The sequence below is a fragment of the Calypte anna genome, chromosome 27, assembly GCF_003957555.1.
Source record: "Calypte anna isolate BGI_N300 chromosome 27, bCalAnn1_v1.p, whole genome shotgun sequence".
Taxonomy (NCBI): domain Eukaryota; kingdom Metazoa; phylum Chordata; class Aves; order Apodiformes; family Trochilidae; genus Calypte; species Calypte anna.
Window position 1 is genome coordinate 1954996 of NC_044272.1, and position 26410 is coordinate 1981405.

At 56.1% G+C, this 26410-nt stretch overlaps 2 protein-coding genes across 6 annotated transcripts; both read right to left on the reverse strand.

The window, feature by feature from the left end:
* Positions 1 to 363: 363 nt before the first annotated feature.
* On the reverse strand, positions 364 to 12940 carry STAT3 (signal transducer and activator of transcription 3). Of its 5 annotated transcripts, none has more exons than XM_030466108.1 (24): positions 12844 to 12940; positions 8555 to 8701; positions 8204 to 8348; positions 7961 to 8059; positions 7673 to 7768; positions 7507 to 7588; positions 7053 to 7147; positions 6714 to 6865; positions 6108 to 6266; positions 5892 to 5984; positions 5486 to 5545; positions 5273 to 5302; positions 5051 to 5144; positions 4921 to 4968; positions 4686 to 4769; positions 4502 to 4600; positions 4196 to 4331; positions 4038 to 4090; positions 3855 to 3949; positions 3449 to 3588; positions 2874 to 3089; positions 2666 to 2708; positions 2253 to 2365; positions 364 to 2173 (listed from the first exon to the last, which is right to left on the reverse strand). In XM_030466108.1, exons 2-24 carry the CDS (start codon positions 8680 to 8682, stop codon positions 2118 to 2120), a joined length of 2316 nt encoding a protein of 771 aa, XP_030321968.1. In that variant the 5' UTR covers positions 8683 to 8701; positions 12844 to 12940; the 3' UTR covers positions 364 to 2117. The 5 variants fall into 5 exon arrangements, with proteins under 5 accessions (XP_030321968.1, XP_030321971.1, XP_030321967.1 ...); XM_030466111.1 differs by having other exon boundaries at positions 2877 to 3089; positions 8555 to 8704; positions 12844 to 12931; XM_030466107.1 differs by having other exon boundaries at positions 8555 to 8704; positions 12844 to 12931.
* A 435-nt stretch (positions 12941 to 13375) lies between these two features.
* CAVIN1 (caveolae associated protein 1) lies at positions 13376 to 26036 on the reverse strand. The gene is made up of 2 exons (XM_008505697.2): positions 25382 to 26036; positions 13376 to 15166 (listed from the first exon to the last, which is right to left on the reverse strand). The coding sequence occupies exons 1-2, from the start codon at positions 25799 to 25801 to the stop codon at positions 14501 to 14503; spliced, it is 1086 nt and encodes a 361-aa protein (XP_008503919.2). The 5' UTR covers positions 25802 to 26036; the 3' UTR covers positions 13376 to 14500.
* Between the last annotated feature and the right edge of the window lie 374 nt (positions 26037 to 26410).

Genomic DNA, 26410 nt, shown 5'->3' on the forward strand with positions numbered 1-26410 from the left:
GGTGTCTGTCCCTGTTAGTGTTGGGTGCCAGCTCCACCGTGTCCCCAGGAGAGGGCAGGAGAGCCCCAAGGTGCAGCCCAGGGACACGGCCTGAGGACAGGGTCAAGGGGGAGTCACCTCCCCCCCACCCGAGCCCGCTGAACCCCGGGCAGGGGCAGCCCCATCCTCCCACGCCAGTACTGGTGTTTCCTTGATGCAGGTAGAGGAGATCTGGAGCTGCAGAAGCCAAAGCCTGGGGTCATGATCCCTCCATCCCCACTGTCCCCCCAGCCCCATCCCACACCCACCCGGTGGTGGGGCTCCGTTCCTGGAGGGGGTGAGGTGGGAGCTGCAGGCAGGGAGCTGAGCTCAGCCCAGAGCACGTCGCTTCGGAGCCTTTATTTTGGAGAAAGTTAAAGCCTGTAGATACAACAATAAAATATACAAAAAAATAAAATTTTTTACAGTATTGAATGTTGCCCGGGACGGCAGTGACTGCAGCTGGAGGCAGAGATGAACGAGGATGGGGTGAGAGAGGGGCAGGGCCCTTGTGCCCTCTGAGCACCTCTCAAGACCAAAAGATGTTCCTGGCCCCAGAGGTGGCCACAGCCACCTCCCCCTGCCTACACACACCACAGAGGACTGGCCAGGACACCCCCAGCCCTCCCTCCCTTCCCCTGGGGACCCCATCCCACACCCACAGGCTGGGATGCAGTGACACTGCCAGTGCAGCACACAATTGGGGTGCCAAGGGGAGACCCCATGGACTTCACAGCCCCGTGATGAGTCCACCCTGCTCCACAGCAGCATCACTGATAGGGATGATCAGGAGTTTCTCTCTACCCAGTGCCAAATCAAGACACCCCAGACACCTGGAAAGCAGGGGGCTAGTGTTCAGCAAGACAGCTCCCTCCTGTCACCCCACCACAGGCACCCACAGCCCTGTTACCACCACGGCCTTCTAGATGCTCATGGGTGTCTGCATGCTCACTGCCTGGCAAAAGGCAGGAGGGCCCACCCCATTTTGGTGAACACAGAACCACGACCAGTGGGCAGCAGAGCTCAACCCCCCCAGCCAGGAGCTCTGCCCTTTGCAACACCCATGTTTCCATTGAGTGCTGGTCCAAGATGGGTCCCTCCCCTTGCATACATCCTGCTCCCTTCAACTCTTGCCACCTCCTACCTTAACAGCGACAGCCAACCTCCAACAAAAACACCATGTGAAGCCCCTGAGAAGCTGCAAATCCACTGCCTGGGACATCACAAGCCATACCAGAGAAGGGCCAGGCCACCTCCTCCACTGGAGGTCACACTGGATCCAGCAGCCCCCCCAACAGATCTCAGCGGGCACCCTGTGGCTGTGCCACTGCCACCAGCCTGGCCACAGGGTGAGCCACAGCCAGGGCAGCCTCTGTGGTTACCCCCAGGTTCCAAAACAGACCCGAGATGCAAATGCTGGGGCAGACACTGCCCCATGCAGCCTTTGCACCACAGGGTACACAGTTGTCCCCATGGAGCCAGCTGCATCTTGGTGCCTGCAGCAGGAAGCTGGTGGCAAGCAGATGCAGCCCCAAAACTCCCTGTTCCCAGCAGAGGGAAGCCAACCTCCTGGCCAAAACTGGCACCAAGGGTGCAGAGGGGAGACCCTTCTGGGGGGCTGCAGGGAACAGCCCCCCCACAACAGGAAAGCCATGCAGAGGCCAGGACAGATCCATCCCCCCTCGGGCACACAGAGGCAAACCTGGGCTGTTGGATCTCCCCAGGGTTTTTTTTGACTCAGGCAGTCAGGAAAGCAGCTTTCAGCAGCAAGCAGCATGGCTGGGGCTGCAGAAGCGTTTTAAAAACTGAGGCTGCAATCGGAGGCTAATAGGCACTTGAATGAGCAAAACAATAATAAAAAACTGTTAGGGAAGGAAATAGAAAAAAGGTTCATCCCCCGTCCCAGATGAACGGGGCACCACCCTGGAGAGGGGGGTGTTCATTTGGGGTAAAACGAGGAATGGGTGGCAAGGACCCTGGCCCCCAAACCCCCCCGAGGAAATGCCCAGAGCATCCATAAGGGAGCAGGGCCAGAGCAGGGCACTCCCTGGGGTGGGAAGCCCGAGTCCCAGAGGCCCCACGAGCGCCAGTGGGACACCTCACATGGGTGACGAGGCACACTCTGGCGTCAGCTCCATGTCGAAGGTCAGTGACTCTGTGGGGAGACACAGCCAGAGGTCACGGTGTGAGGCTACAGCCAGGTCCCCTTGGGGTACCAGGAGCCCTGGACTCACCAAACTGCCCTCCCGCATTGGCCTCTGCTCCTTCACTGTTGTTGCCAAACTGCATGAGCGAGTCCAGGGTGCGCGGGGACATGGGCAGGTCGATGGTGTTGCTGAAGGATGTGCTGTGTGAGAGGGGGAAGCACAGAAACCTCTGGTCAGGGCCTGGCCAGAGTTCTCCAACACCCTCTCTCCCTCAGCGGGCCCCAGGGCACAGCTCAGCCATCCCCAGAGCTCTCCAGAAGAAAGGGGCCCCAGGAGGGGGAGAGGAGCCCTGCGGTAAGGGCAGGGAGGCAGAGCCTGGCACAGCCCCCACGGCCCCCCCGGCACCCACAGAGCCCACGGCAGTGGTGGGAGGAAACCCCCATGAGAAGCTGAGCACACAAACTCCCCCGTGCTCACAGACATCCCCCAGGAACACTCACGGGGTGACACAGATGAACTTGGTCTTCAGATACGGAGCAGCACCTGCAAGAGAGGGAGCAGCCTTGTCACCAGGGGGGAACCAGCCCATGGGGACCCCAGTCCCACGCTGCAGCTATGTCCTCTGGGGACAGAAGCCTGGCTGGTGACAGACAGCTCTGCCATCAGTAGTGACACAGGAGCTGTGGTGGAACACAGAAAGCCAACAACTACCTGAGTCAGTAGCTTCTGAGTGCTCCTGGCTCTCGGAGCGGCAGTACTTCCCAAAAGCCTCCTCCTTGGGGATGTCTGGGTACAGGTACACCAGGGGGGACACCAGGATGTTGGTGGCATCCATGATTTTGTAGCCCATGATGATCTCAGCAAACGACATGTTGTTGAGCTGCTGCTTGGTGTAAGGCTCCACAGACTGGATCTGTGTCTTCCCTGTACATGGAGATTTTTGAGACAGGGTGAGACACCCGCGTCCTGCAGGCAAAGGCAGCACCTTCCTCATCACCCCTCACCCTGAGCAGCAGGGACAAGACCAGCCTGAGGACATGCTCAGCACCCAGCACAGGGCAGGATGGGTATTTCAGAGCCACAGAAAACTGCACCACAGGGGCAGGAGATGGGTAGGGGCACCCAGGAGACAGAGACCAGCAAAGGGCACCAGCCCCAAAGCCTTAACCCAGGGAGAGCGCTGGTCAGGACAAGAACAAAATGAGGAGACACTGACATGGATGGTCCCTGGGGAGCCAGGAACACTGCTGAGTAAGGCACCACACCCACGGAGGGCAACGTACCACTGATGTCCTTCTCCACCCAGGTAAAGGTGATGCCACCCTCCTTGCTGCTCTCACTGAAGCGCAGCAGGAAGGTGCCTGGAGGCTTGGTGCTCAGGATGGCTCTTTCCCGTTCCTTGCTGATGAACCCCATGATGTACCTGGGCACCAGGAAGCAAGGAGAGCAAGGAGGGGTCAGGATACAGGAGCAGCTACTCCAAGATGTGAACCCAGCCAGCTCTGCACAGCACCAGGCAGCAGCAGGGCTTGGCCACCAGCAGAGATACCAATGTTTTAAGGATTCCCTGGTGGGTTTTCACTCTGAACCAGCCTGGACATAAAAAGCACCCCAGGACAGGACTTGTGGGACCCCTCCCCAGGCCCAGCCCAACCAAGGGTCTCCAGACTGATGCTGGCCAAGGCTTACCCTTCATTCCACAGCGCCAGGATGTACTTCTTCACCAGGTCAATGATGTTGTCCAGCCAGACCCAGAAAGAGAAGCCTTTTCCAGCCATGTTCTCCTGAGGAAGAAAGCAGAGAAGTTGTGAGTGTGGATGGGAGGAAGAAAAGAGCCAAGGGAAGGCACTTGGGGAAGAAGGAGGTTGGTACCTTGCAGAACTTGGCCCAGGTGATCTGACAGCCGGAGTAATTCACGCCTGGCCCTGGCAGAGAACAGGAGCATCAACATTTAGCTGGAGCTGTTCTTCCCAAGACACCATGTCCTGGGAGCACCCTGAGGGACAGGCAGGACACCCACACTGGGTTACCTAGAAGTTTTTCTGCCAACGTTGTCAGCTGCTCAATGCTGAGGCCGCGCTTGGTGGTGGAGGAGAACTGCCAGCTCAGCACCTCTGCCACCTGGTCCCAGGTCCCAATGGGGGGCTTGGTGAAGAAGTTCACGTTCTGCACAAGGGAAAACACAGCTCTGAGCAAGACTTGGGACAGAAGCAGAACCAGGTCCTGCTCCAGCCTGCTCCCAGGCCACAACTTCCCCCTCCCTACTGGCAGGGACACGCTGGTCCCAAAGCCTTTACAGCAGCTCTGGCAGCTGTCCCCTCAGTGCCAGGCCCTACCTTGGGGTTGTTGGTCAGCATGTTGTACCACAGGATGGACGCCCAGGCATTGGGCATCTGGCAGATGTTGGAGATGACCACCACAGGCAGGGAGTGGGTCTGCAAAACCAAGATGTGAGCACATCTCCCAGGGCTCCTCTGCACCCAGGCCCATGGCAGTGAGAGGCAGAAACCCACAGCTCACCTCCAGATCAATCTTCAGCCCCTGGTGATACACCTCTGTCTCGAAGGTGATGAGGTGCAGCTCCTCAGTGACTATCAGCGAGGCCTAAGGTGGAAGAGGACACAATGAGGACACAGGAGACCCCTGCCCTTGGTCTGACAGCCAGCCAGTGAGCTGGGTGACCCTGCAGACACCCCTTCTCTTGGGGCAGGGCTCCCCTCACAGCTCAGCTCCCCACCAGGACCCCCAGACTCACGTCGCAGTTGGCTCTGCCCCCGTTGCCGCAGCGCTGCTCCCGCAGGGTCTGCAGAGAGAAGGAAGGAGGTGAGGGCAACACCACGAGGGCACGAGGCCTCCACAGGAGCCAGAGGGCTCCTGGTACCCACCAGGTGCTTGAACTCTGCCGAGAGGCTTCCATTGTTGGACTCCTCCATGTTCATGACTTTGGTGTTTGTTCCCAGGATGTTAAATTTCCGGGATCTTGAAAGAGGAAAGAGAGAGTGTGGGGCTGACATGTGGCCTTTTCAGAAAAGAAGAATAGGAAGTTTACCAGGATTAAAAGAAGAAGCAAGGAAAAAGAACAAAACAAAACAAAATCTTGCACTTACCCCCGCAGTGCTGCAACATCCCCGGAGTCCCTGGGAAAGGGGAGACAGACACCAGGTCATGGCCACTGCCTCCACCCTGGCACAGATAAGCTGATGCCTGGGGCTGGCACTATCACAGTGAATCCCACGAGCCCCCCAGGCTTTCCCTGCCATGGGAATGAAGCCTTCAGACCCAGCACCACCCCCTCAGGGTGAGCAGAGCACACAACTCACTTGTCAATACAGACTTTGATTTTCAGCTGATAGTTCAGCTCCGGAAACTTGACCAACAACCTGCAGAGGGTCAGCAGAGACAGAGTGAGAGCATCAACACCATGAGCATCAGACAGCTGAGCAGTAGTTGGGCAGGACCAGGATGTGCCAAGCTTCCTGCTGCTCTCCCCTGCATTGGGATTTACCAGAACCTGGCTGCATGAAGGAACACAGCAAAGCTGCTCCTGCAGTGAGTCAGATGGAGCAGGTCCAGCCCCTGGGATTCATCCCCTCCCAGTACCAGCAATCCCGGGGGAAGCTGCACCCACACCAGCATCTCCCTCAGAGAGAGATCCTCCTTGCTTTGCTCCTCACAGTTCCTTTCCCTCCCCTTCCCCCGGGGGTGTCAGGGCCTGGGAGCACCCACCTGACTTTGGTGGTGAACTGCACACCAGTTTTGATGACCAGGGGCCGGTCGGGGTGCATGGGCATGCAGGGCTGCCGCTCCACCACGAAGGCGCTGCAGGGGATGGCACAGGAACTGCAGTCAAACCTCAGCCCCACCCCAGCACGGTCCCTGCCCACCCCTCCACCCACTGCTGGGTCCTGGTTCAACCTGCAGCCCCCTCTCAGCCCTCAGCACCTCTTCATCAGGTTCCTGAACAGCTCTACAATCCGCTCCTCCAGCATGGGCCGGTGCTGGACAATGGGGTCACCCTTGTAGGACACTTTCTGCTGCAGTTCTTCCAACTTCTTGATCTGCTGCCGGGTCTGTAGCTGTGATTCTGCAAGGGAGGTGATCCTAGGGGAGCAGAAGAACAAGTGTGAGCTCCAGCTGCAGAGCTCTGCTGGGTCCCAGCCTGCAGAGTTCCTCTTCCTCACTGGTGCAACAGGATGTTTTTCTCTCCAAAACACCCCACCAAGGAACAGAACACATCGTTGTCCCCTGCCCGGTGTATTTACCTATGCACACATTGCAGAAGAAACCTGCACACACCCAAATTCCACAGAGATACAGCAGGAACAGGACATTCTCACAGCAGCCTTAAAATCCCAAGGGCCTGGGTCACACTATCCCAGCACTAGTGCCCACCACTGAGGACCAGACTGACCAGTGGATTATATTTACATTTGCAGGCGTCAGAAGCCATTTTACAAGAGTGTCTCCAGAGGCAAAGAGCTCATTTCCATTGCAGGTGTTTGAATTCCACCCTTCTAGGGACTGATGCAACCCCCAGCCAGCTCTTACCAGTTCTCCAGACGGTCTAAGCAGATATTAGGTGGGCCCCCAATGCAGGCAATCTGCTGCCGTCTCTTCCAGTCTGCCAGCTCCTCATCTGCCAGCATTTTCTGCACATACTCCATGGCTGACAGCAGTCCAGCCAGCTCGCTCACAATGCCCTGTCAAAAGAGAAAGAAGAAACCTCCAGCACCCTCCGACTCCCTCCACAGTCTGGGAGTTCCACAGGCACAGACAAGGAGTCACCCTGGGCTCTTTCCAGCACTGCTCTCAGGTACAGAATCCCCAAACTTGTACCCAGAAGAAGGGCACCTCTGTTCCCAGGGGACCCGAGGCTGCACCTCGTACCCTGCGCATTTGATCCAACGCTGTGAGCATCTGTTCCAGCTGCTGCATTTTCTGCCGGGTCACAGACTGATTGTTTCCATTCAGATCTTGCATGTCTGCACAGAGAGGTGAGAAACTTCTCAGCCACACTCAGGGACTGCTCCTGTCCTCCCAAGCACAGCCAGACTCCCACAGTGGAGGAGGAGGCACCCGAGGAAGCAGCCATCTCCCACCACACTGTGCTGGCTTTCCTACACCAGCAGCTCCACAGCTCTGGCAGAGCTCTGGCTCAGCTCCCCTGGAGGCATCAGCAGAAACCAAAGACAAGGTTTCTTCAATTGCCATGCAAATGCCCTCAGCCTCAGCCACCCGTCTTGCTGGGAGAGGAGGCACAGAAAGGCTGGAACATGCCCGCCAGCAAGTTCCCTTGCAGGAGCACACTTTGGTTTGCCAGCTGCTAATGAGCTTCCATTACCTCCTTGGCTTTTCAAAGTCTTGTAGTTAAAATCAAAATCATCCTGGAGATTCTCCACCACTTTCATCTTCTGCTCCAGATCCTGCAAGGCAAGAATTGTGGATTTATTCAAAGCACTAAGTCACAGCTGTGGAGCAAGGAGTAGGTGCCTGGGCAGCACACATACCTGCACCCTTTTCCTCACGTCCTGCAGGTGCTGCTCCAGCATCTGCTGCTTTTCTGTCACTACAGCTGCTGTTGGATGTGTTGCCTGTCCCCCTTGCTGCAGAGGGGACAAAGGGGACATGAGAACAGAGCCACCACCCTGGGACATTCCTGTCCCAGCCTGAGGATATCCTGCAGGACAAGCTGCTCACTTGCAGCACCAGCTCTGGGGCTGCACGAGGGACAAGGGACAAGAGGACAGACAGACACAGAGCCAGCAGCCACCCCAAGACCCCTGAGAGCCTTTGACCTGGGCAGCAGTGGCAGCTGTCTGGAGCAGCCGGGACTCTTCCCAGAGGCAGCGAGCCACGATGCGAGCGATCTCCATCGGCTTCTCCAAGTATCTGCTCTGTAAGAGGTCCCAAACCACAGGCTCAGCAGGCACAAAGCAGCTCCTGAGGTCTCCACATCCCTCAGGGCTGCGGGTCCTGAGCTGTGCCAGGGATGCCCTGGCTGCCCCCGCACCAAGCCAGACCCTACTCCCCCAGATCACCTGCAGGAACTGCTTGATGCGGCGCAGGTTGTGCTGGTAGAGGACATTGGACTCCTGCAGGAAGCGGCTGTACTGCTGGTCAATCTCCCCCAGCAGGTTGTGGAACACCAGCGTGGCGTGGGACTCCTTGCTGGCAGCGTAGGCCCTGGGGAAAAGGGGAAGGGGGGGCAGTGGGCTTGGGTTGCCATGGGGAGACATCCAGGCAGCGCCAAGAACACAACCCCTGCTGTGACTGAACACCCCGGCACCTCCTCAACCTGCACCTCCTCCAACCTCAACCTCCTCAACGTTCCTGAGCTGCTCCATGCAAGTCCCCAGCAGAGCCCCCAGGACAGCTTTTTGCAGACTCACCAGTCCTGGCTCTCAATCCAGGGGGCCAGGAACTGCCGGAGCTCCATGGGGAAGCTGTCACTGTAGAGCTGGTGGAGCTGCTCCAGGTACCGCGTGTCGAGCTGCTGCAGCTGATTCCACTGAGCCATCCTGGCCGGCTCCAGGGACCTGCTGGGATGGGCAGGGTGCTGCTCAGAGCAGGAGCCTCCAGGACCCAGACACCCCCGGGGAGCTCTGGTTTGTGCCTCCAGGCTGGGCTGTGGCTGCCAGGGCAGGCAGTGCTGCCGTCACCCAGGGCAGGTCAGGGGAAGGTGGAACCGCAGACTGAAACCACCAGTGCGGGGGTAACAGCACAGAGGAGCTGGGGAGGGGGAGGAAGAGGAGAGGAAGAGGTAGAGGAGGAGGGGAGCAGCCTTGCTGAGAGGGGAAAAGCCACCTCACACCCACTGACATCCCACCTCGGTGCTTAGCTCCAGCGCCCGCAGCAGCACAGGGTGAGGTCAAGCAGGAGGGGACAGGCAGGACAGGACAAGTGGCAGAGCAGGCAGAGCACCAAAGAGCCAGTGCTGCAGCACTGCTCCGTCCCAAAAATCAACCCAAAAATCACACAAGCCAAGAGGTGGCTTTCAGCCCCTGCCCAGGGGTATTCCCTGCAGCAGCAGCAGAGAGGTCTCTCTTCAGACACAAGCTGAATCCAGCCCCTGGATCCTGACTCATTCTCTTTTCACTGAGTGTTGTGAAATTAATCTGAAACATCCAAGACCAGAAGGGAGAGCTGGCACTGGCAGCTGGTGGCCATTTGCAGCAGGTTAGAGGAGTGCAGCAGCAGGTCCTGGCTGCTGAGCTGAGCCCTCTCCTTGCCCACAAGCCCCTCACCCACAGAGCTGGGCACAGCCCCAGCAGCTTGTCCAGAGACAGCCCCAGGCAGGTCGGGAGCCTCAGCACTGCTCCCAGGGTCAGAGCAGGGTTACCAGTGACTGCAGGCAGCTCCTAATGCCACCAAACCCCTCAGACCCACAGCGGGCTGAGCAGGAGCTCCCTGGGAACACAGCTCTGGGCTTGGGTTTAGTCCAGTGAGCACTGAGCTTCTTAAGAACCCGTATTCAGCAAAGCTTTCTCCTAGAGCCCAAACCTTCCTACCAAACCTTCCTACCTTCTTGCCACAGGGGCAAAGAGAGGCTTTAGGCACGTAGGTCACCACGTAGCTCACCAGTGACGAGTACAAGGCTTTAATCTGGTGCCAATGCCTTCCCAGTGCCTGAGAGCCCGTGCCTGCCCTGCTCCTGGAGGCAGGGAAGGAGCTGCGGAGATTACAGTAAAGTGCAGAAGGCGGAGACTGCCAGGAAGCAACAGAAACAAGGAAGGAGCAATTTTCGAGTTAATGAGACTTTGTCTATCAATGGAAATCAAAGCAAGGCCACCGAGGGGACAGCAAGCTGCCCACGGGAAGCGAAGGCGCAGAGCTCGGTGCCAGCGGGAAGTCACTGCCCTGCAGGACCTCATTTGCTTTTCCAAAGGTCACTGCAGGCAGTGACACACCAGTGATAACAACAGGGCCTTCCCCCCACCTCCTGTGCCCCAAGTCCCCCTCATCACAGAGGGGCTGCCCTGCTCAGAGAGCTGGGGACCATCAGCAGCTCCTCCAGGAGGGGCCCATGGGTCCGGCTGCTGCCACCTGAGACTTTCAGCACCTCCTGTGTGGGGCCCATCTGACACTTTCTGCTCGTGACACTCCCCGTTTCTCTGGATGCTTTTTGCAAGAAGAGGGGAACGTCCTGTTGTGAACTGAGATGTGGGGAGAAGATGGCCACTGGCACCTGATGTGGACTTATAGGGGTTTGTAGAGATTCACAGCATCGAACAGTCCCAGAAACAGGAGCAACATCCACGGGACATCAACCCCAAACAACCACCATAGGAACTGTCTTCAGTGGGGTGAGACAGAGGAGGAGGAGGAGATGCTGGCCCGTGCAGGAGCCCACAACAACAGCAGGAGGCCATGGCTCTCCTCTCCGCAGCGCATGCTCCGTGACCGCAGGAAACCGGCGCCTCCCGGGGCCCCAGCACTGCCAGACCCATCCATAAAAAACACAACTCGTGCAGAGCAGAACCACAGCTGCTCTCCCTGTGCTAACACAGGTGTCCCCTTGCCAGGAGAGCAGCCAAGAGAGCCTGGGCAGTCACTGCAGAGCTCAGGCACCATGGGGAGCAGGGCAGCAGCCTGCAGGGACGGACACCACGGAAGCTGGAAGCCATCAGGAAGCTGGCAAAGCCTCCTGAAGGGCTGAGAGGAGACACTGGAACCCTGGGCACATCCCTGAACATAGCCCTGACCTCCAGCTCCTCCCAGTACCCACATGCAGGCAGCCTGAAGCACCAGCTGTCCTGGGGGGACACTCCTTACTGCCACTGTCACCAGCATTAGGAAGCTCTGACCTCATGAGTCCCAAAACCCCCACAGGAGCCCCTCCCCAGCCAGCCCTGTCAGCAAGGAGCCTCCTCTGACTGGGTGTAAAGGTCTGAGGGTTGAACCCTTCCGATCCCTGTGGTTTGCCTCTCCTCCTGGAACGGAGCCAGGGAGCAGCCCAGGCCACCAGGGCCGAGCAGGACATGAGGCAAGGCCAGAGGTAAACACAGCGTGCAGAGCTCCGAGCAAAGCTGCTAAAAGTAGCTCAAGAGCTAAAGTTCACCTTTCTTTAGCTCTTTAGCAAGGGCAGAGCCAGGCCCAGGCTTCACGGTGCTGCTGGCAGCTCAGCAGAGATCTGCAGCCTCATTCCAGGCAGTGCTGCTGCCCTGGACACGATCCTGCAGCTGCCCTATGAGAACAGCACCCACAGCACCAGCTGCTGGGGGCAAAGCTACAGGGACTGTCACCAGAGGAAGGGAAGGACTGTGGCACCCCTGTCCCTGGCAGTGCCACCAGCAGGAGGAACCTGCTCCCCACCACCTCACATCCACAGCTGTCACCAGTGGGAGGACACAGCCCCGTGACAGATGCCATCAGCAGCCCTGGCAGGAGCCTCAGCACCTCGCTGCCCCCCGCCTTCCACACAGCCAGCAACAAGCTGCTGATGAAAAACTGTTCTTCTCCAACAAAGCAGCTAATTGCTCCGGGAAAACACAAGAGTTGTAAAAAGGCTCTGAGGAGAACTTGGCTCTGCTCCCCACGAGTGTTTTCAAAGCCAGCCCTGGAGGTGGAAAAACGGGGCAGAGAGGATTGGAGACAGAAGAGGAAGAAAGCACAGGGCAGGGGGGGCTCTGGGCCACCTCCAGGCACAGCAGGAGCTGCCTGATGCTGCTCCTCATGGTCCATCCCAGCACCCACCTCCTGCTGCAGGACCTCCAGGACCCTTGGGGCAGGGGGTGCTCAGCACTGCAGCTCCCACAGATCCCCCAGGAACAGCAGGAGAGGCCACGCTGGGCAGTGACAGTGGCAGAAATGGGATCAGCTCCTCCAGAAGCACCCACCGGGGCTCCAAGCCCGCTCTGCCCCAGGGCAGGACCCTCTTCTGGGCTCCCAGTCACGAGTGGGTCATTCCATCAGCACCAAAACCCCACCACTGGGATGGGCAGCACCGACATCTGCCCCAAAACCCCAACTTGTGGCCCAGGTCCTGCAGCTGAACCCCACAAAGAGCACGGACCCCAAGAGGCACCGCCTGGTACCAGCAGAACCGGCCCGGCCCATCCCGACGCTGCTTCCCAACCGGAGAAGCCCCTGGAGGCTCTGAGACCCCCGGGACTGGGGGTGTCACCCACAGAGGGGGCTCCGGGAACTGGGGAACGGAGACCCCGGTGCCGCAAGACCTCCGAGCCCCCCCGGGAGCTGCCCCGGGAGTCTGCCGGGAAGCACGGGAATCCTGTTTGCTGCAAAACCAGACGACTCGGTTAATTAACACCTCGCTAATTACGACGCGGGCTGCTGCCCTCACCTGCTGCTGGGTCCCGGTGTGGGACCTCCCGACAGAGGCGAACTTCCCCCGGTATCCGCGGCGAGAACAGCCCCGGCCCGGGGGGGGCTCCCGGGAGAGACCCCCGGGGCAGCACCCGCGGATGGGGGGAGGGGCAAGGGGGCGGTGGCGGAAGAGCCCGGGGTTGGACTGGGCACGGTACGGCTCTGCCCCCCACCCCATGGCTCAGCCCCGACCCCGCCGCAGCGCCCAGCCCAGCTCCGGGGGGACACCGGCACACCGGGCCCCGGTACCCCGCCCCGCGCCCTGACACCGGCTCCCCAGTGCCAACCGGACCCCGACGGCTCCGGCCGAGCCCCCCGGGCCTGGTCCCTGCCCCTTCCCCCCCTCCACGCTCACCGGCGGTCCCGGGCGGGGCGGGGCGGTGACTCCCGGTACCGGCGGCGATCGCGTCCGGACCCTGCCCGAGCGGGGACAGCGCTGCAGCCTCGGCCCCGCCCCCCGCTGACGTCACACCCCGATCACCCAATGGCAACGCGGAACTCCCGCGGCGCCCGCGAGGCACGGTTCCCGGCGGCCAATCAGCGCGGCGGCCACGCGCTCGTCACGGCTGGCGCGGGAGGGGCCGCCCCGTGCCGGCTGTTCCCGGATGGCGCCGCCTCCCTCCGCGGGGCGGTGCTGGGGAAGGGGCGGTGCGGCGGGAGGGGCGGCGACTGCCGGGAAGGGCCGTGCGGGAAACCCGGCTGAGTTCCGGGCAGCGCCGTGACGTCAGCGCCGCTCGCGGTCGCCGCCACCGCCTCTTAAAGGGGCAACGCTGCGGGTGGGGACCGCGCTCCGCAGCGACCCCGCGTGGGGAGATGGGACCAGTACCGGTACCGGCTGGGGAGACCCGCGGTGCCCGCGCACCCTGCCATGAACAGCCGCACGCTGGTGGTGTAGAAAAGAGACTTTATTAGCTGCGCTCCCGCCGGGATGCGGGAAGGGCCGGGGGCTCCTCGGGACTCCCGGGGGCTCCTGACCTCGGGGAGGCACCTCCCGGGCACCGACACCGGCCCCGGGACGGGCCCCAGGCCGGGGACAGGCTGGATGCTGTAGGCAAGGAGAAGGAAGAGAATTCTTAGAAGAAAAGCAAGTTTATATATTGGGTTATGTGAGCGGGGGAAGGGCTGAGCCCAGCCACAGACCGGGACGAGCAGGACCGGGGGACACCCCCCCTGCCACCTCCCCACTGGGATCAGCATCCCCGGGACACCCACACCACAGCCCCGGCAGTGTCTGCCCACCCCAGCGGGACCGTGCTGCGGGGGAAGCTGCGGGAAACGGGGAGGGAAGCACAGGAGGTGGGTGCGGGCCTGAGCCGTGCCGGGACCCCCGAGGGAAGGAGATGCTCAGAAAGACTCCAGGTCCGGTTCTGGACTGGTGTCAAGGCGGTTCCGAGCGGCAGGAGCCTCTCGTGGGCTCAGCACAGCCCAGGTCCCCGCTGGGAACACGTCGCAGCCTCAGGAGCTCCGGGTCTCCGGCACCATCCCGGTCCCCGGGTGGTCAGAGAGGAGCGGACCTGCCCGGTGCTGGTTCCGCTTCGCTGCCCCCTGCAGGACCGGTTCCACTCTTCCCTCCGCTCCCGCGGTTCCCGGGTCGGTCCGTGGGTGCTGCGGGGGCGTGGGCTGGGCAGCAGAAGCTTCCTTGACACCAGTTCTCTGCTCTGGGAGGACACTTGAGCTTTCCAGGTCTCTCCAGCTGCTGCCTGGGGTCCCGCACTCTCCACTCAGGGCCCCGCTGCTTGCTGGGGGCTCCCACGCAGCCTGCGGCAGGAATGGTCTGCGAGGGGGATTCACCGTGTAAGAAAAAAAAAAACCCCAGTCCCGTGTTCCTAAAGTGTGCTAAAACTAACATAGAAAATACACCTTGTCCAAGCAGGCAGCGAGGGGATCGGCAGCGGCTCTGGGGGCAGTAAAGATGCTTTGTGTACGTTCCCCTGGGGCACCAGGGGGCAGAGAAGGAGCTGAAATGTGAACGGGTTCGTCTCCAGCCGTCATCATCCGCCAGCCTTCCCGTCCTACTCGCTGTCACTCTTGTCCACCAGCACCGCATCCGACTCCTCCGTGATCTCCAGCAGCGTCTGCATCTCGGGGCTCTCCCCACGCATCAGGTCTGAGTTTTCTCCCTCCTCTCCACCAACCTCCACCAGCTCCGTGGCTTTCACTTCCACCTCGCCCTCCCGTATTTTCTTGACGTGGAAAGTGAAGGGTGGCACTTTGTAGACGGCTGTCTTGGACCTGGCATAGATGGTGTGGTCAGGGGTGAAAGACTTCCTCAGCTTGTCCCGAGAGGTCTTCATCTTCTCTCTCCTTTCATTAGTTACAATCTTGGTGCCCAGTTTGTTCATCCTCTTCTCCAGGTTGTGGCGGGTCTTCTCCAAGTTGTGCCGGGTCTTCTCCAGGTTTTCCTTGGTCTTTATCTTAGTCTTCTCCATCTTCTCCTTTGAGAATGCCTTCTTGAAGTCATCCACTCTTTTCATGCCGCTCCTTTTGATGCGTTCTGCCCGTGACTCTTCAATAATCTCCTCAATCTCCACCTCTTCATCCGAGGAGAGCTGGATGTGGTCCTCTTCTGCATGGTCCTCACCCACAGGCACCTCCTCGCCCTCACCTTCCTTCTCCAGCTTCTCACCCTCCTTTAGAGACCTGCTGATGCTCAGTTTAGATGGGAGCTTCACTTCATCCTGCAAGACACAGAGCGGAGCCAGTGAGACACAGACAGCAGCCCGGGGAGGCAGCTCCCCCCATCCCTCCCCCTGCCAGCAGTGCTGAGCAGAACCATGGATTTGATCCATAATTTTCATGGCTAAACCGAGCCAGGCGAGGTCGGGCTGGGCTTGTCCTCCCTCAGGGCACCCAATACGTGACTGCAAAGAGGATCTGCTCTTAGATCTTAGGGCTCCAATGGATTTTGGCTCAGGTGAACCAGCTCTGCTCCTCTGGACCAGTTCCAAACCTGGCTGTGCAGGACGAGGCAGCCCAGCACGGAGAGGGGAGACTTTTCCCTTCCTTCTGTGCCCTGCCACAGTCCCCTCCTCCCCAGCTTCATCCCCTTGACTGCCCAAAGCCCATCCCATGCCCCCAGCCTTCAGCTCCCTTCCCATGGGTGGGGTCCTGGTGAGACCCCCAGCTGCCCCAGCTCTCAGGGCTGGCCGGGGTCTGTCCCACAGTGGCCCAGTGCAGATGGCAGAACCATCCAGAACCAGGACCGAGCCACACTGCCTGCACGCAGCAGCCTGGCCCTGGTCTGTGCTCACACCTTACCAAGGCCTGTGGGATGCAGAGCTGGGGCTGGGATATCCCTGGGGATGGAGCAGGACACCCTGTTTTTCCCATTTCTCCACTGGGACATCAGTTCTGACCCTGTCCGTGCCCACGTCTGAAGGGAGCTCCAGCCCACGCAGCAGTGCAAGGTTACACTGCCTCTCCCCAGGATGGGGGTGAATTCATTCAGCTTCTCTGCTCTCCTGGGTCAGCCAGGTTTCTGATCCCAGTGGCAGAGGACAAACATGTGCCCGGGAGAGGGACACAGGTCTGGAGTGGGGTTGGTTTTCATCCGAGCAGCACATAGCGTGCGTCCCGGCTGCCATGAATCACTGAGCTGTCCCCAGGACAGGCTGGAAATAGCCCTGCACTGTACACAGCCTCACAGCTGCACCCCACTGCCCCCAGACTGATTGCCTGAGTGGTTTTAATTATTGGATCTGTGAGGGAGAGGCCTGGAGCTGCCCAGGTGAGCGCTGACAGAAAGCCAGCAGCAGCCGAGGAACGGGCACGGGGAGAGGGGCTGAGGGGCTGAGGTCTGGAGGAACAGCCCAGAGCTGAGTGAGTGGGGATGGAGACCCCAGCCCAGGGCTCCTGAGAGCAGGAGGCAGAGCCCAGGAACCTGGGGAGGTGGGGAGAGCAGTGGAATGGTCAGGCTGCAATGTCCACAGTCAGAAGAAGCTCTGCCCGAGCTTTGGTTCTGGGCAGAGAGCTGAGGGAAAGCTCTGCACCGTCCAGATCACAGCTCAGCCCCCCTCAGATTCTTGCTGGAGATTCATGTGAAGAGCCCGGTGTGTGTTTTCTTCATTTAATTAGCCAGCTCAGGAAAAAACAATACACATGCTCTCCAGAGGGTCGGGGCTGTCCAGAACAAACCCACATCACTGAGGTGGATCTTGCTCTCCACAACAACACCTGCTGGAGCAATCTCAGAGACTCCTGGGGACCCTGCCCTTCAAGCTGGGAACACCAGGAACTCCAGCAGCTTCCTTCCCTCAGCCAACACAATGAGCCAGAACAAAGGCATCCCCCTCTCTCCTGGAAACAGGCCATATCCTGCAAACTCAGATCCCTATCAGCCCCTTGTTAGCTCCAGAACTGTGTGTGTGTGTGCAGAAAGGAACATCACCTCAAAAACTCTGTGTCTGCCACAGCAATAACCACCTTTCCTCATGCTACACCAGCCAATCCATCTTCTAACTGACTGCTCAGCAGCATCCTGCAGCTCTCCTCATGGCCATGGAGCTCTCCTCATGGCCACCATCAGGTCCCAGCAGGCGACAGCTCTGAGACCCTGGCCACCTCACCCCACAGCAGCAACACCCAACACCCTACACCTGCACAGACCCCACTCATGCTGTCCCACGAGGTGTCCCTGCAGGCAGCTGCCCCATCCTCAGCCCCTCATGGACTCAGCTTTCCCCTCTCCCACGAGGCCCCTGGTTGCTCAAGCACAGAGGCAAAGAGGGAGCAGAACTATTCCCACATGGAAAGATGCCACAATCCAAACTCCCCCCTGGAGATGTCCCTGAGGTTGTTTCTCCAGCTGTGCTTGGGAAATCTCCACAGCCTTCACCCAGGCCCTCTCCTGCAGGGTGGGGTGACCGGGGTGACAGACCCACTGCAGGGCTGTCTCTGGCCAGGCTCCCAGGTCTCCCATCTCCCTCTCCCATGCCTGGTGTAATTCCTGCATTTTTTTCCCTGACTCCTCACCCTCTTACCAGGGCAGCAGACTCTCAGCTGGGGACACTGGGTGGATCTCAGCCCCTTCCTCACTCAGACCCTGATGGTGTCCCAGGCCCTGGCTGATGCCCAGGACAGTGATGTGAGCACAACCAACAGCCCTGGCACATCTCATGGGGATGGGTGCCTTGCTGCTGAGCATCCCTCTCATCTCTGCTCCCCACTGGAGAGGTGTGTCAGGTGTCTCTGCCCCCTGTCCCTGCAGACACAGCCCCCACAGCCCCTCTGCCTGCCATGGAGGACAACAGGACCTGGCTGGGACCAGCAAGAACCATCCCAGGTCTAGGGGTGGCTGCCACACAAATTCCCCCTCTGGGCAAGGCACTGTGCACTTTATTTCACTCATGACTCATCTAGATGAGCCACATTTTTAACACCAGGCATTCCAACCACTCTATTTTTACTGGGAAAACACTGACCCTTGCAATGGGCGAGTCCAAAATTCTGGTTCTTGGCATCTCTGCCTCTTGGGGTGTTCAAACCCTGGCTCCCAATCAGCAGATGCAAACCAGCTCTGCTCTCTGAGACAGCCTGAGTCCAGCTGGCACAGAGACAGTGGGTAAACAAGATTTCTCAGATTTTTATACCAGCAGAAGAACCCTCCTGCCCTGCTCCCTGCACGAAGCAGAGCTACACCCAGCAGGAGGACGAGTGGCATCCACCCCTGCGTGGGGAAGCTGTTCCCCTGGGGAAGGCTGAGGACACCCAGAGGGGCCCCATGCCCTGCCAGCTGATGGGTGCTGGGCTGCTCTTTCTCCCTCCTACTCCAAACAATCCAGAGCTGTGCTGGGCAGAGCAGCCTCTGCCTTGAGTGGGTTTTTTATCTGAGGCTGTTTTCCAGCGAGTTCCCTGGCTCTGAGTCACCCGGGCAGCCCCCAGGGTCGGTGCACACCGCTTGGTTGCTACAACACATGTAAACACTTCCCCTCTGGGATAAAAAACCAACGAGACACAAAGCTGAGCTGTATTCCCAACCCTGCAGAGCTCTTCACCCACTGCAGAGCCTCCAGGCAATGTGGGGAACGTTCCCAAAACACGAGGAGGGCTCCTGGATTGCTCTTGAATAGGCTCTTACTGTCAATGTGTGAAAAAACAGGATCCCAGCACACGCAGCAGCTCCAATCTCCAGCCTGAAGGTTTAATGGAGGGTTTTGCACACACACACACACACACACACACACACACATGCTAATCACATCTGCAATTCATTTCGTTATTTTTACACAGCACAAACAACTCCAGTTTGGTTGACATGCAGCTGTAACATGCAGAACATGACCAGCTCATCTCCCCAGGCCCTACAATGACCAAAAAGGGCTGATCCCTGCTGCTGGGGGGTGATCAGAGCTCTCTGCAGCTCCTGCACCAGGCCAGTCCTTCCCCAGCCCCTCTGGCCAGGTCAGAGGAGCTCTGGCTGGGGTGGGGGGTAGGCAAAGGGAGGATTAAAAGCATCTGGGGAGAAGCTTTAGGTCATTGAGCCCTGCCAGGGAAGAGAGGGATCTGCACTCCCATTGCCACCACGACCACTCGCTCTGCCAATCCCTGCAGATGCTTTTCCCTGCTGTCCTCCCACTTGTGCCATGGGAAGGACTCAGTTATTCCCCTGGAGCACGTCACACAGTTTGTGCTCTCTACCTGCCTTTTCATCTGCTTTAAAACAACAACTTCAAACCCTTTCTCACTTAAAAACTAAACCTTACAAGAAGCCTGAGGGGATAGGTACTGCCAGAGCTGTTATTTCAGAGGGAGAAACTGAGGCTCAGAGAGCAGGCAGGATTTGCCCAGTCACAGCAGCCACCAGCAGAGCCAAGTGCTCCTGGCTGCTGGCCCTTTGTGCAAGCCACACAGTGAGTCCTGAGAGCAAACCACAGCTCCTCAGCCTCCTCTGTAACGGGGGTGGCCACATGCAGCAAGCAGATTAGTCAAGAAAAAGTGGGATTTCTGCCGAGGGAAAGATCAGCCCTGCAGGGGGAAAGGCTGGCAGCAGCCACGAGCAGGCAGAGAGGCAAAGGCTCTGGGACCAGCAGCCTCCAGAGTTTCAGCAGAGGTTCAAAGCCATCTTCAGGGGTTACTCCTGCAGAGGCCCTAAGGTGGTGCCTCCTCCCATGTCCTGGTCTGGGCCGTGGCACTTCCCGCAGCGCGGACGGAACCGCTCCTGGAGAGGGCTCAGAGGGCAGTCCCTGGCGAAGACTCAAAGCTCACTCTCTGGATCTTCTCAGGCTAAGATGAGGAAAACTGCGTTTCAATGGCCAGCAGAAAGGAGTCACAATGGAAAAACTTACCTGTCCCCACTGGGAATCTGATCAGGAACTAATGGAGTAATGGAGTAATCCGGATTAGTGTGAGAACGGGCAGAGAGAAATGACACAAGGGGATGCTGAGAAAGAGGAGAAGCCAAGGAGCGAAGTTTGACAGAAGAGACAGCAAAGATTTATTAGAAAGAATAAATCCACACTGGGATAAGCTAGCTTGTTCTCAAGGAGTATCTCCCTGACTAGCAGAAGTCCTTCTCCCCTCTGGAATTCCGAGCACTGTGTAATCTTTCTGGCACGAGTTTCTACCAGGGCCCTTCTCATTACTCTGTGTCCTGAAAGCTCTGTCCTAAGAGGTTGTATCTTCCCTCTTAGCTGGGGAGGGAGAGCAGCCCAGGGCAGGCACAGACCTGGCAGGGAAAAGCAAGGGAGGAAGGGCACAGGGAGAGGAGGAGGCTGTGTTTGGGAAAGTGCTTTTGCCTAAGAGTGAGTCAGAAGAGAGGCAGGGCTGTAGGAAACAGAGAAGTAAATAGACTAAGGAGTCAGAAGGCTTTTTTTTTGTTGTTTTTCCCTGACAGCAGAAAAAAAAACCCCTTCTGATCCTATTATCAGTCTGTTTGTACAACTGGCTTTACTCTCAGAACTGCTCCTCCCAGATAAACCTGTCTCAGCTGATAAATAACTCCAGAGCTGTTTCTGAACAGCAAACCAAAACGATGGAGTCTGCAACACAGATGATGTGCAGGCAGATCTCTGAGGACACTGACATCTGTAGCTGCAGTCTAAATACCCCCAGACATTGTACTCTAAATATTTGATTTCCCCTCTCTGACACTGAGCATCTTTGTTTCTGGTCTTTGTCTTGCAGCTGGACAGTGAACCCACAATTCTTCCACTCAAATCCCCACCTGGGAATGCTGGAGAGTCGTGGGACTGTGCCTTACAGAGAGGCAGGGTCTGGCACCAGCTGGCTTCTAATCCCAGACCTGCAGACTGGGTTACATCTCCCCCTGGAGAGTTTTTCCCCACTGTGTGCCCATGAGGGGTTAATTTATTTCTGCTCAGGGCCTGTATCTAGCTTACAAATGGGAAAATGAGCCACGATCTCACTGGAAGAATGCTCCAGCCACAGCCCAGTGAGCATGACTGGCAAATTCTGCACTTCATTGTGGCAGTGGCCCTGCTGAGATCATGACAGATGCTCAGCCCCACTGCTGGCAGGCACCAGAGAGGCCTGAGAGACACAAAAGTGATCAGAAGGAATTATTACCTTTGATTTTATTTTCAGGAGTCACTAACCAGTCGATCTAACCCTGTCCCAACTGGCCAAGCAGCCTCTGACCCTTTGCTCTGAGGCAAATTATTGCTGCAGAGCTCTCTGTGTAGCTGTAACACTGAAAAGGATTTCAGCAAAACACAGTCCTGGCACTGACTGCTCATAAATAATACCTGGGAAATTAAATATTAATGCCATTGGTTCCAGGCTGCAGCAGAGAAATCCATGCTCCAGAGCTGTCTTGTGGTAGAAAGACTGGTAATATGCACTAAGAAAAATTCAGAATTATTAATTTGAAACAAAACCATAGCTTGACAGGCTGTTCAGGAGGTGGAGAGAGCCCAGGGGCTGTGGTACCTGGGTTTGTGCTCCTTGTGCTTCCCACCAGAGCCCTGAGCTCCTGCTCTTTTTCCACGCTCTCCTTTGAGGAGCTAAAAATGAGGCAGTTCAGGTCTGGCCTCTGAATCTGTCGTGTGTGGGTTTGAAATTCATCCCTCCTCCCCACCACTGACAATGCTGGTGCTCTCCTCCCTATAAGGCCCACTCCAGGCACAAAACCCAAGCTGGGCTATTTATATTTCCACGTCCAGCCCTACCTACCCTGCACATTGTGTGGCTGAGCTTCTCCTGCAGCCACCCAACCCTTCCCTGCCAGCCCAGAGAGCTGAGGAGCCCCTCAGGAACCCCTGAACCCTGCAGGGTGGGGAGCAGCCTCTGTAGAAGGGGTGCAGAGGGGCTGCTCCCCTCCAGGAACCCCCCTGCCCACTGCCTGCCTGCAGCCCCACACCCACCCCAAAATAAAGGACCAACACACTTTAGAAATCTGATTAATTTTCTCCTGATCTAGCTAGCAAAACACAACCCTCACGTGGAGTTTGAGCTCTGCTCCCAAGGTGCCAAAAGCTCTTCTTTGCACTCCTGAAAATAGTCCCTCTGTAACTCAGGACCCAGTGCTGAGAGAAGAACCCAGCACCTCCAACCTGTGAAGAGCTGATTGATCTTCACCTCCTCTTATCCCCCAGGACCACGCAGTATTAAACACCTACAGAGTATCATTTGTACTCAGCTGTCCTGCTAGGAAATAGCCAGCCACTGGTTTTCTGTAATCTTCATGTCCTTCAGATGAGATTAGCTCTTGTTCTCCTAAAGAAAAGCCTAATAAATCTTTGCACATTTAACTACAGCAACTGAAAATGCAATTGCACAGGGCAGTTAGTGACAGACTTCCAAAGGCAGCTGTTTTGTTGTTAGAAAGTGGTAATAATATTGCTCACAGCATTAATTATATTTCAAGAAAGTATCCAACACAGACTTGAGAGGCAGTAGCTCTTGAGAAGTTAAAAGCTGAATTAGAAAACAAGTTATTTTGTAATTTATTTTGCCTTTTAATGAAGAACACAGCTAGGAAAACAGGGAATTTTCCTCATTTAAACCCCCCGAGTGCAGCCCATGATAAAGCTTTGGGTTTATAGATTCAATGGAATTTTTTTTTTAAATTCCATGATTATTAACACTGAAACACAGAAGGATATTAGTAAACAGATGATCCAGCAGGAATCAACAAAGATTCTTGCAACAAAGATTATTGCTCAGTACCAGCAAAGCAGATGAACATCACCCTCGATTTGATAAACACCTTTACAATGTACACACAAAAATACAACTTTTTTCTTTACAGAGAGTTATTTTATAAATCTGTTGGCATTATCTGCTTAGCATAATCCCCAACAAAGGTCCAGTCTTGTCACTGATGTGCCCAGAATGACTCTGACAAAACAGCCACGTGAATAAACCGTGACACAAAATTGGTTTTGCAGCTCTGCTGTGCAATTCCCACTGTCAGCCTTTGTCAGGAGTTTCAGAAGGATGACAATCCCCAAAACTACAGTGACACACCCTCTAAAAATCCCAGGAAAAAAAAAAAAAAAAAGCAGATTCAAAGCCCCCAAAGCCCCCCAAAGCAAAACCTCCAAGATCCCCCAGAATATTTGACTTTTTCAGACCCTAAAGTCTCCACAAATAAGGAAGAATCCCACATAAAACAGATTATTTTTCCTTCCACCAAGCCCTACAACTCAGGTTTCTGTACAAAGGAAATTACCCAATGATGTTTTTATAGAGAATTCTACAGAATAATGCAACCCTCTTTTCTGTATGAGAAATAATAATTAATGTAGCTTTGAGACTGTAGATTAATACACTTTAGAGACCTGATCTGTTGACCAAAAATTTACCTGTCCATCATATGCAGGAAAGAGCAGTCAGGCTCCTGCAGAGCACTGCAACATGCTCCATCCTTCCAGGAGATTCCCTGTGGTCTGGCCTTCAAATTCTCCTGTCTTTGCCACATTACTACCACTTTCTTTCTAGTATTCAAACATCAAAAGCTCATCATGGATTTTCTTTTTCAGTTTAAGCACCAAATTAAGAGGTAATCAAGCATTTCTCCTCCAAGAGACACCTTCACCCTCCACAAGCCTGCACCCCACTGCCACATCTCTGCTCTCCTCGGGCTGGATCCTGACCCAAGCTCTGCTCCTGGTTCCTGCAGCAGCACCAGGATTCCCACCAGGGTGCAAAAACCTCACCCAAAGCAAGCCCAGAGACCTTCTCACTCGTGCTCTTTGGCCTCACAGTCAAACCACACTAAATTCCATGCCCTAGGTTTCCTGCAGAAACAGGAATGCTTTTTCATGTTCGAAGAGAAATCCAACTCAACAGTCACAAGCAGCAGAAAACAGCCCAAAAAACAGCCCACAAAATGACAACCTGCCAATGCTTTGGATGCTTCCACAGGACCCAGAAGCTTGTCAGCTTCCTACCTATTTCTGTAACCCACGTGGAATTCTGTGTTTCACCAATTCCCTTCACTCTTCTCATCTTGCAATGTTTGTTGCTTCTACAGCACATTTAGAGTTCTGTTTTATTTTCCATGCATAGATCATCCTCCCTCAGAAGCCTGACACAAAGAACTTGTACCAAATCTTTAAATAACTGCTTAGGTTGCTCGTGTGCTCTCAGCAGGCTCCAGTATTTCAGTTTTTCAGGTATGTTAAAACTACAAACACTTAAGTTCTGAATCAGCATCAGAGGCCCTGTACGTGCTGGATTCCTGAGCCTATTATGATCAGTTCTTTCTCTTTTTTTTTTTTCTTTTTTTTTTTTTTATGTCTCTCTCTTCCTGTGATCAGCACTGGATGCTTCTCCATTTGTCCCTGACACTGTCTATTATTAACCTAGAGGCTTCTAACTGAACCATTAACTATTTCATTCACTTTGACTCTGTGGCCCAATGTTAAGTTTTCTCTGCAGAAGAACACCAGCTCCAGGCAGGAAAACTGACAGCAACATATTCCTCACTTTCTTCTTGTTTAGTATCAAAGGAAGAGTCCAACACTCTAAATATCAAGCAAACTGAAGCTGTTACTGAAACCAGACAAGTAGGAGACTCAAGACTTGCAGGCTGGAGAAAAAAGAGCATAAAAATCTCTACAAGCACCACGGCAAAGGCTGCTCCGAGCACCAGAGATCCCAAGGAGCTGTTCCTGATTTCCCTGTTTCCCCAGCCAGTGAGATTGACCCCAGTGCAGGGGTTACTGACTCTTGTTGTTATCAGATGCATGTCACAAATCTGAAATATCATCACTCTCTACGTAGCAATACACACGTTGCCTCCCAGTAGAAAAGGCTCTGGCAGCTGGATTTACAACACCCCCTCCCAGAACCCAGTGCATTCTTGTTCTTTTTTTAGCTAAGCAGTAAAATCAGGTTATTTTGATACTTCTGGTCCATAGCAATGAGTGCTTAGAGCTACTCTCACTATCTTTGCTGAAGTTCCTGTGAAATGTAACAACTCTGTCACACCTTATCTAAGAACACACAGACAATGTTAAATCATGAATGAGAGCTCCTTCCGACCCTTGGTCTGCACAGCCAGGGATTTGGGGACAGTGATGCAGTGTGAGATCCCTGGGCAAAGGCAACAGAATCACAGAATCTGGTTGGAAAAGACCTCTGAGATCATCAAATCCAACCCTTAACCCACTCCCCCCCTGGTTCCCAGCCCATGGCACTCAGTGCCACGTTCAGTCTCTTCTTAAAAACCTCCAGGGACGGAGAATCCACCCCCTCCCTGGGCAGCCAATTCCAATGCCTGATCACCCTTTTAGGGAAGATTTTTTTCCTCATATCCAACCTAAACCTCCCCTGACAGATCTTTAGACCATGCCCTCTTGTCTGACTGGTAGCTACTTGGGAGCAACACCCTCTACACGAACAAAGTGGTGACTCGGTGACCCTCAGAACGAAGTGGTGACTCGGTGACCCTCAGACCCTCAGAACAAGGTGGTGACACAGCTCCTTACCTGGTAGATCATGACTTTGAAGTTCCTGCGTTTCAGCAGCTCTGCCTCGTTGGCCTCCAGCTTCTTGATCTGCCCAGCTTGCTTCTCCAGGTTCTGCCTCACAGTCTTCACGTTGACGCTCACCTTGCGCACTTTTTCCAGCATTTTGTTGACGGTGTTGCTGGTGGTGGTGTGTGCCTTTGTCAGCTTGGTTAACTCCCCCTGGATGCTGGTCACTGCGCTATCCATCTCTTGCTGTCTCTCCTCCAGCTGTGTTTGGGTCATCTGGATCTGATCCACAGCTCCAATGATCTTGTCCAGAAGGGTCAGCACCATCACGCCGTTGATCTGGTCGGGTTTGATGGGCTCCTCGGGTGCCTGCTCCTCAGAGGCCTCAGAAACAGTTGGTGGTTCAATAATCTGCAAAGTCGTATCCTCCATGATTGCCTGGGAGTCCTGGCTAGCAGAGCCTGGAGACGCTGTCACTCCAGGGAGAAGGAGAGAGAGAGAGAGGAGGGAAAACTAAACCCGAGCCTGGGTTAAGCTCTGTGCTGGGAGAGACGCCAGGAATGGAGAGCAGAGTGTGTGGAGGTCTGTGCTGCAATTCAAATGGCACAGCTCTGCACAAGCCACCCAGCAAAACTGCCCTGCAAAACTTTCCAGCCTTGCAGGTCATTGGCTGACTCCACCTCAGCTGTATAAAAAGGAGCCCGCTGCCAAATGCCTGCTGACCCACCCTTTCTGAAATGATTAAAATAGCTGGAGGGGAGGCGATGGCTCTGCCTGCAAACACAGGCAGAGCACGGGGAGGAATGCAAAGCTCTGGGACTGCAGCCACCTCTCCTTTAGCATAACTCTAAAGGCATAATAAGTAATGAGAGGAAAAAACAAAAAGCCTTGAGTGAGCAGCTCAGGAAGCTGCTGGAAAAAAAAGTGATCCCATCTGGGCACAGCTGGATACATCAAAGGGAGGCTGACTCCAACAACAGCCCACAGCAAAGCTCAGCTGGAACAGGCAGAATGTTTGCCAACAGCCAGCTTGTCTTTAGG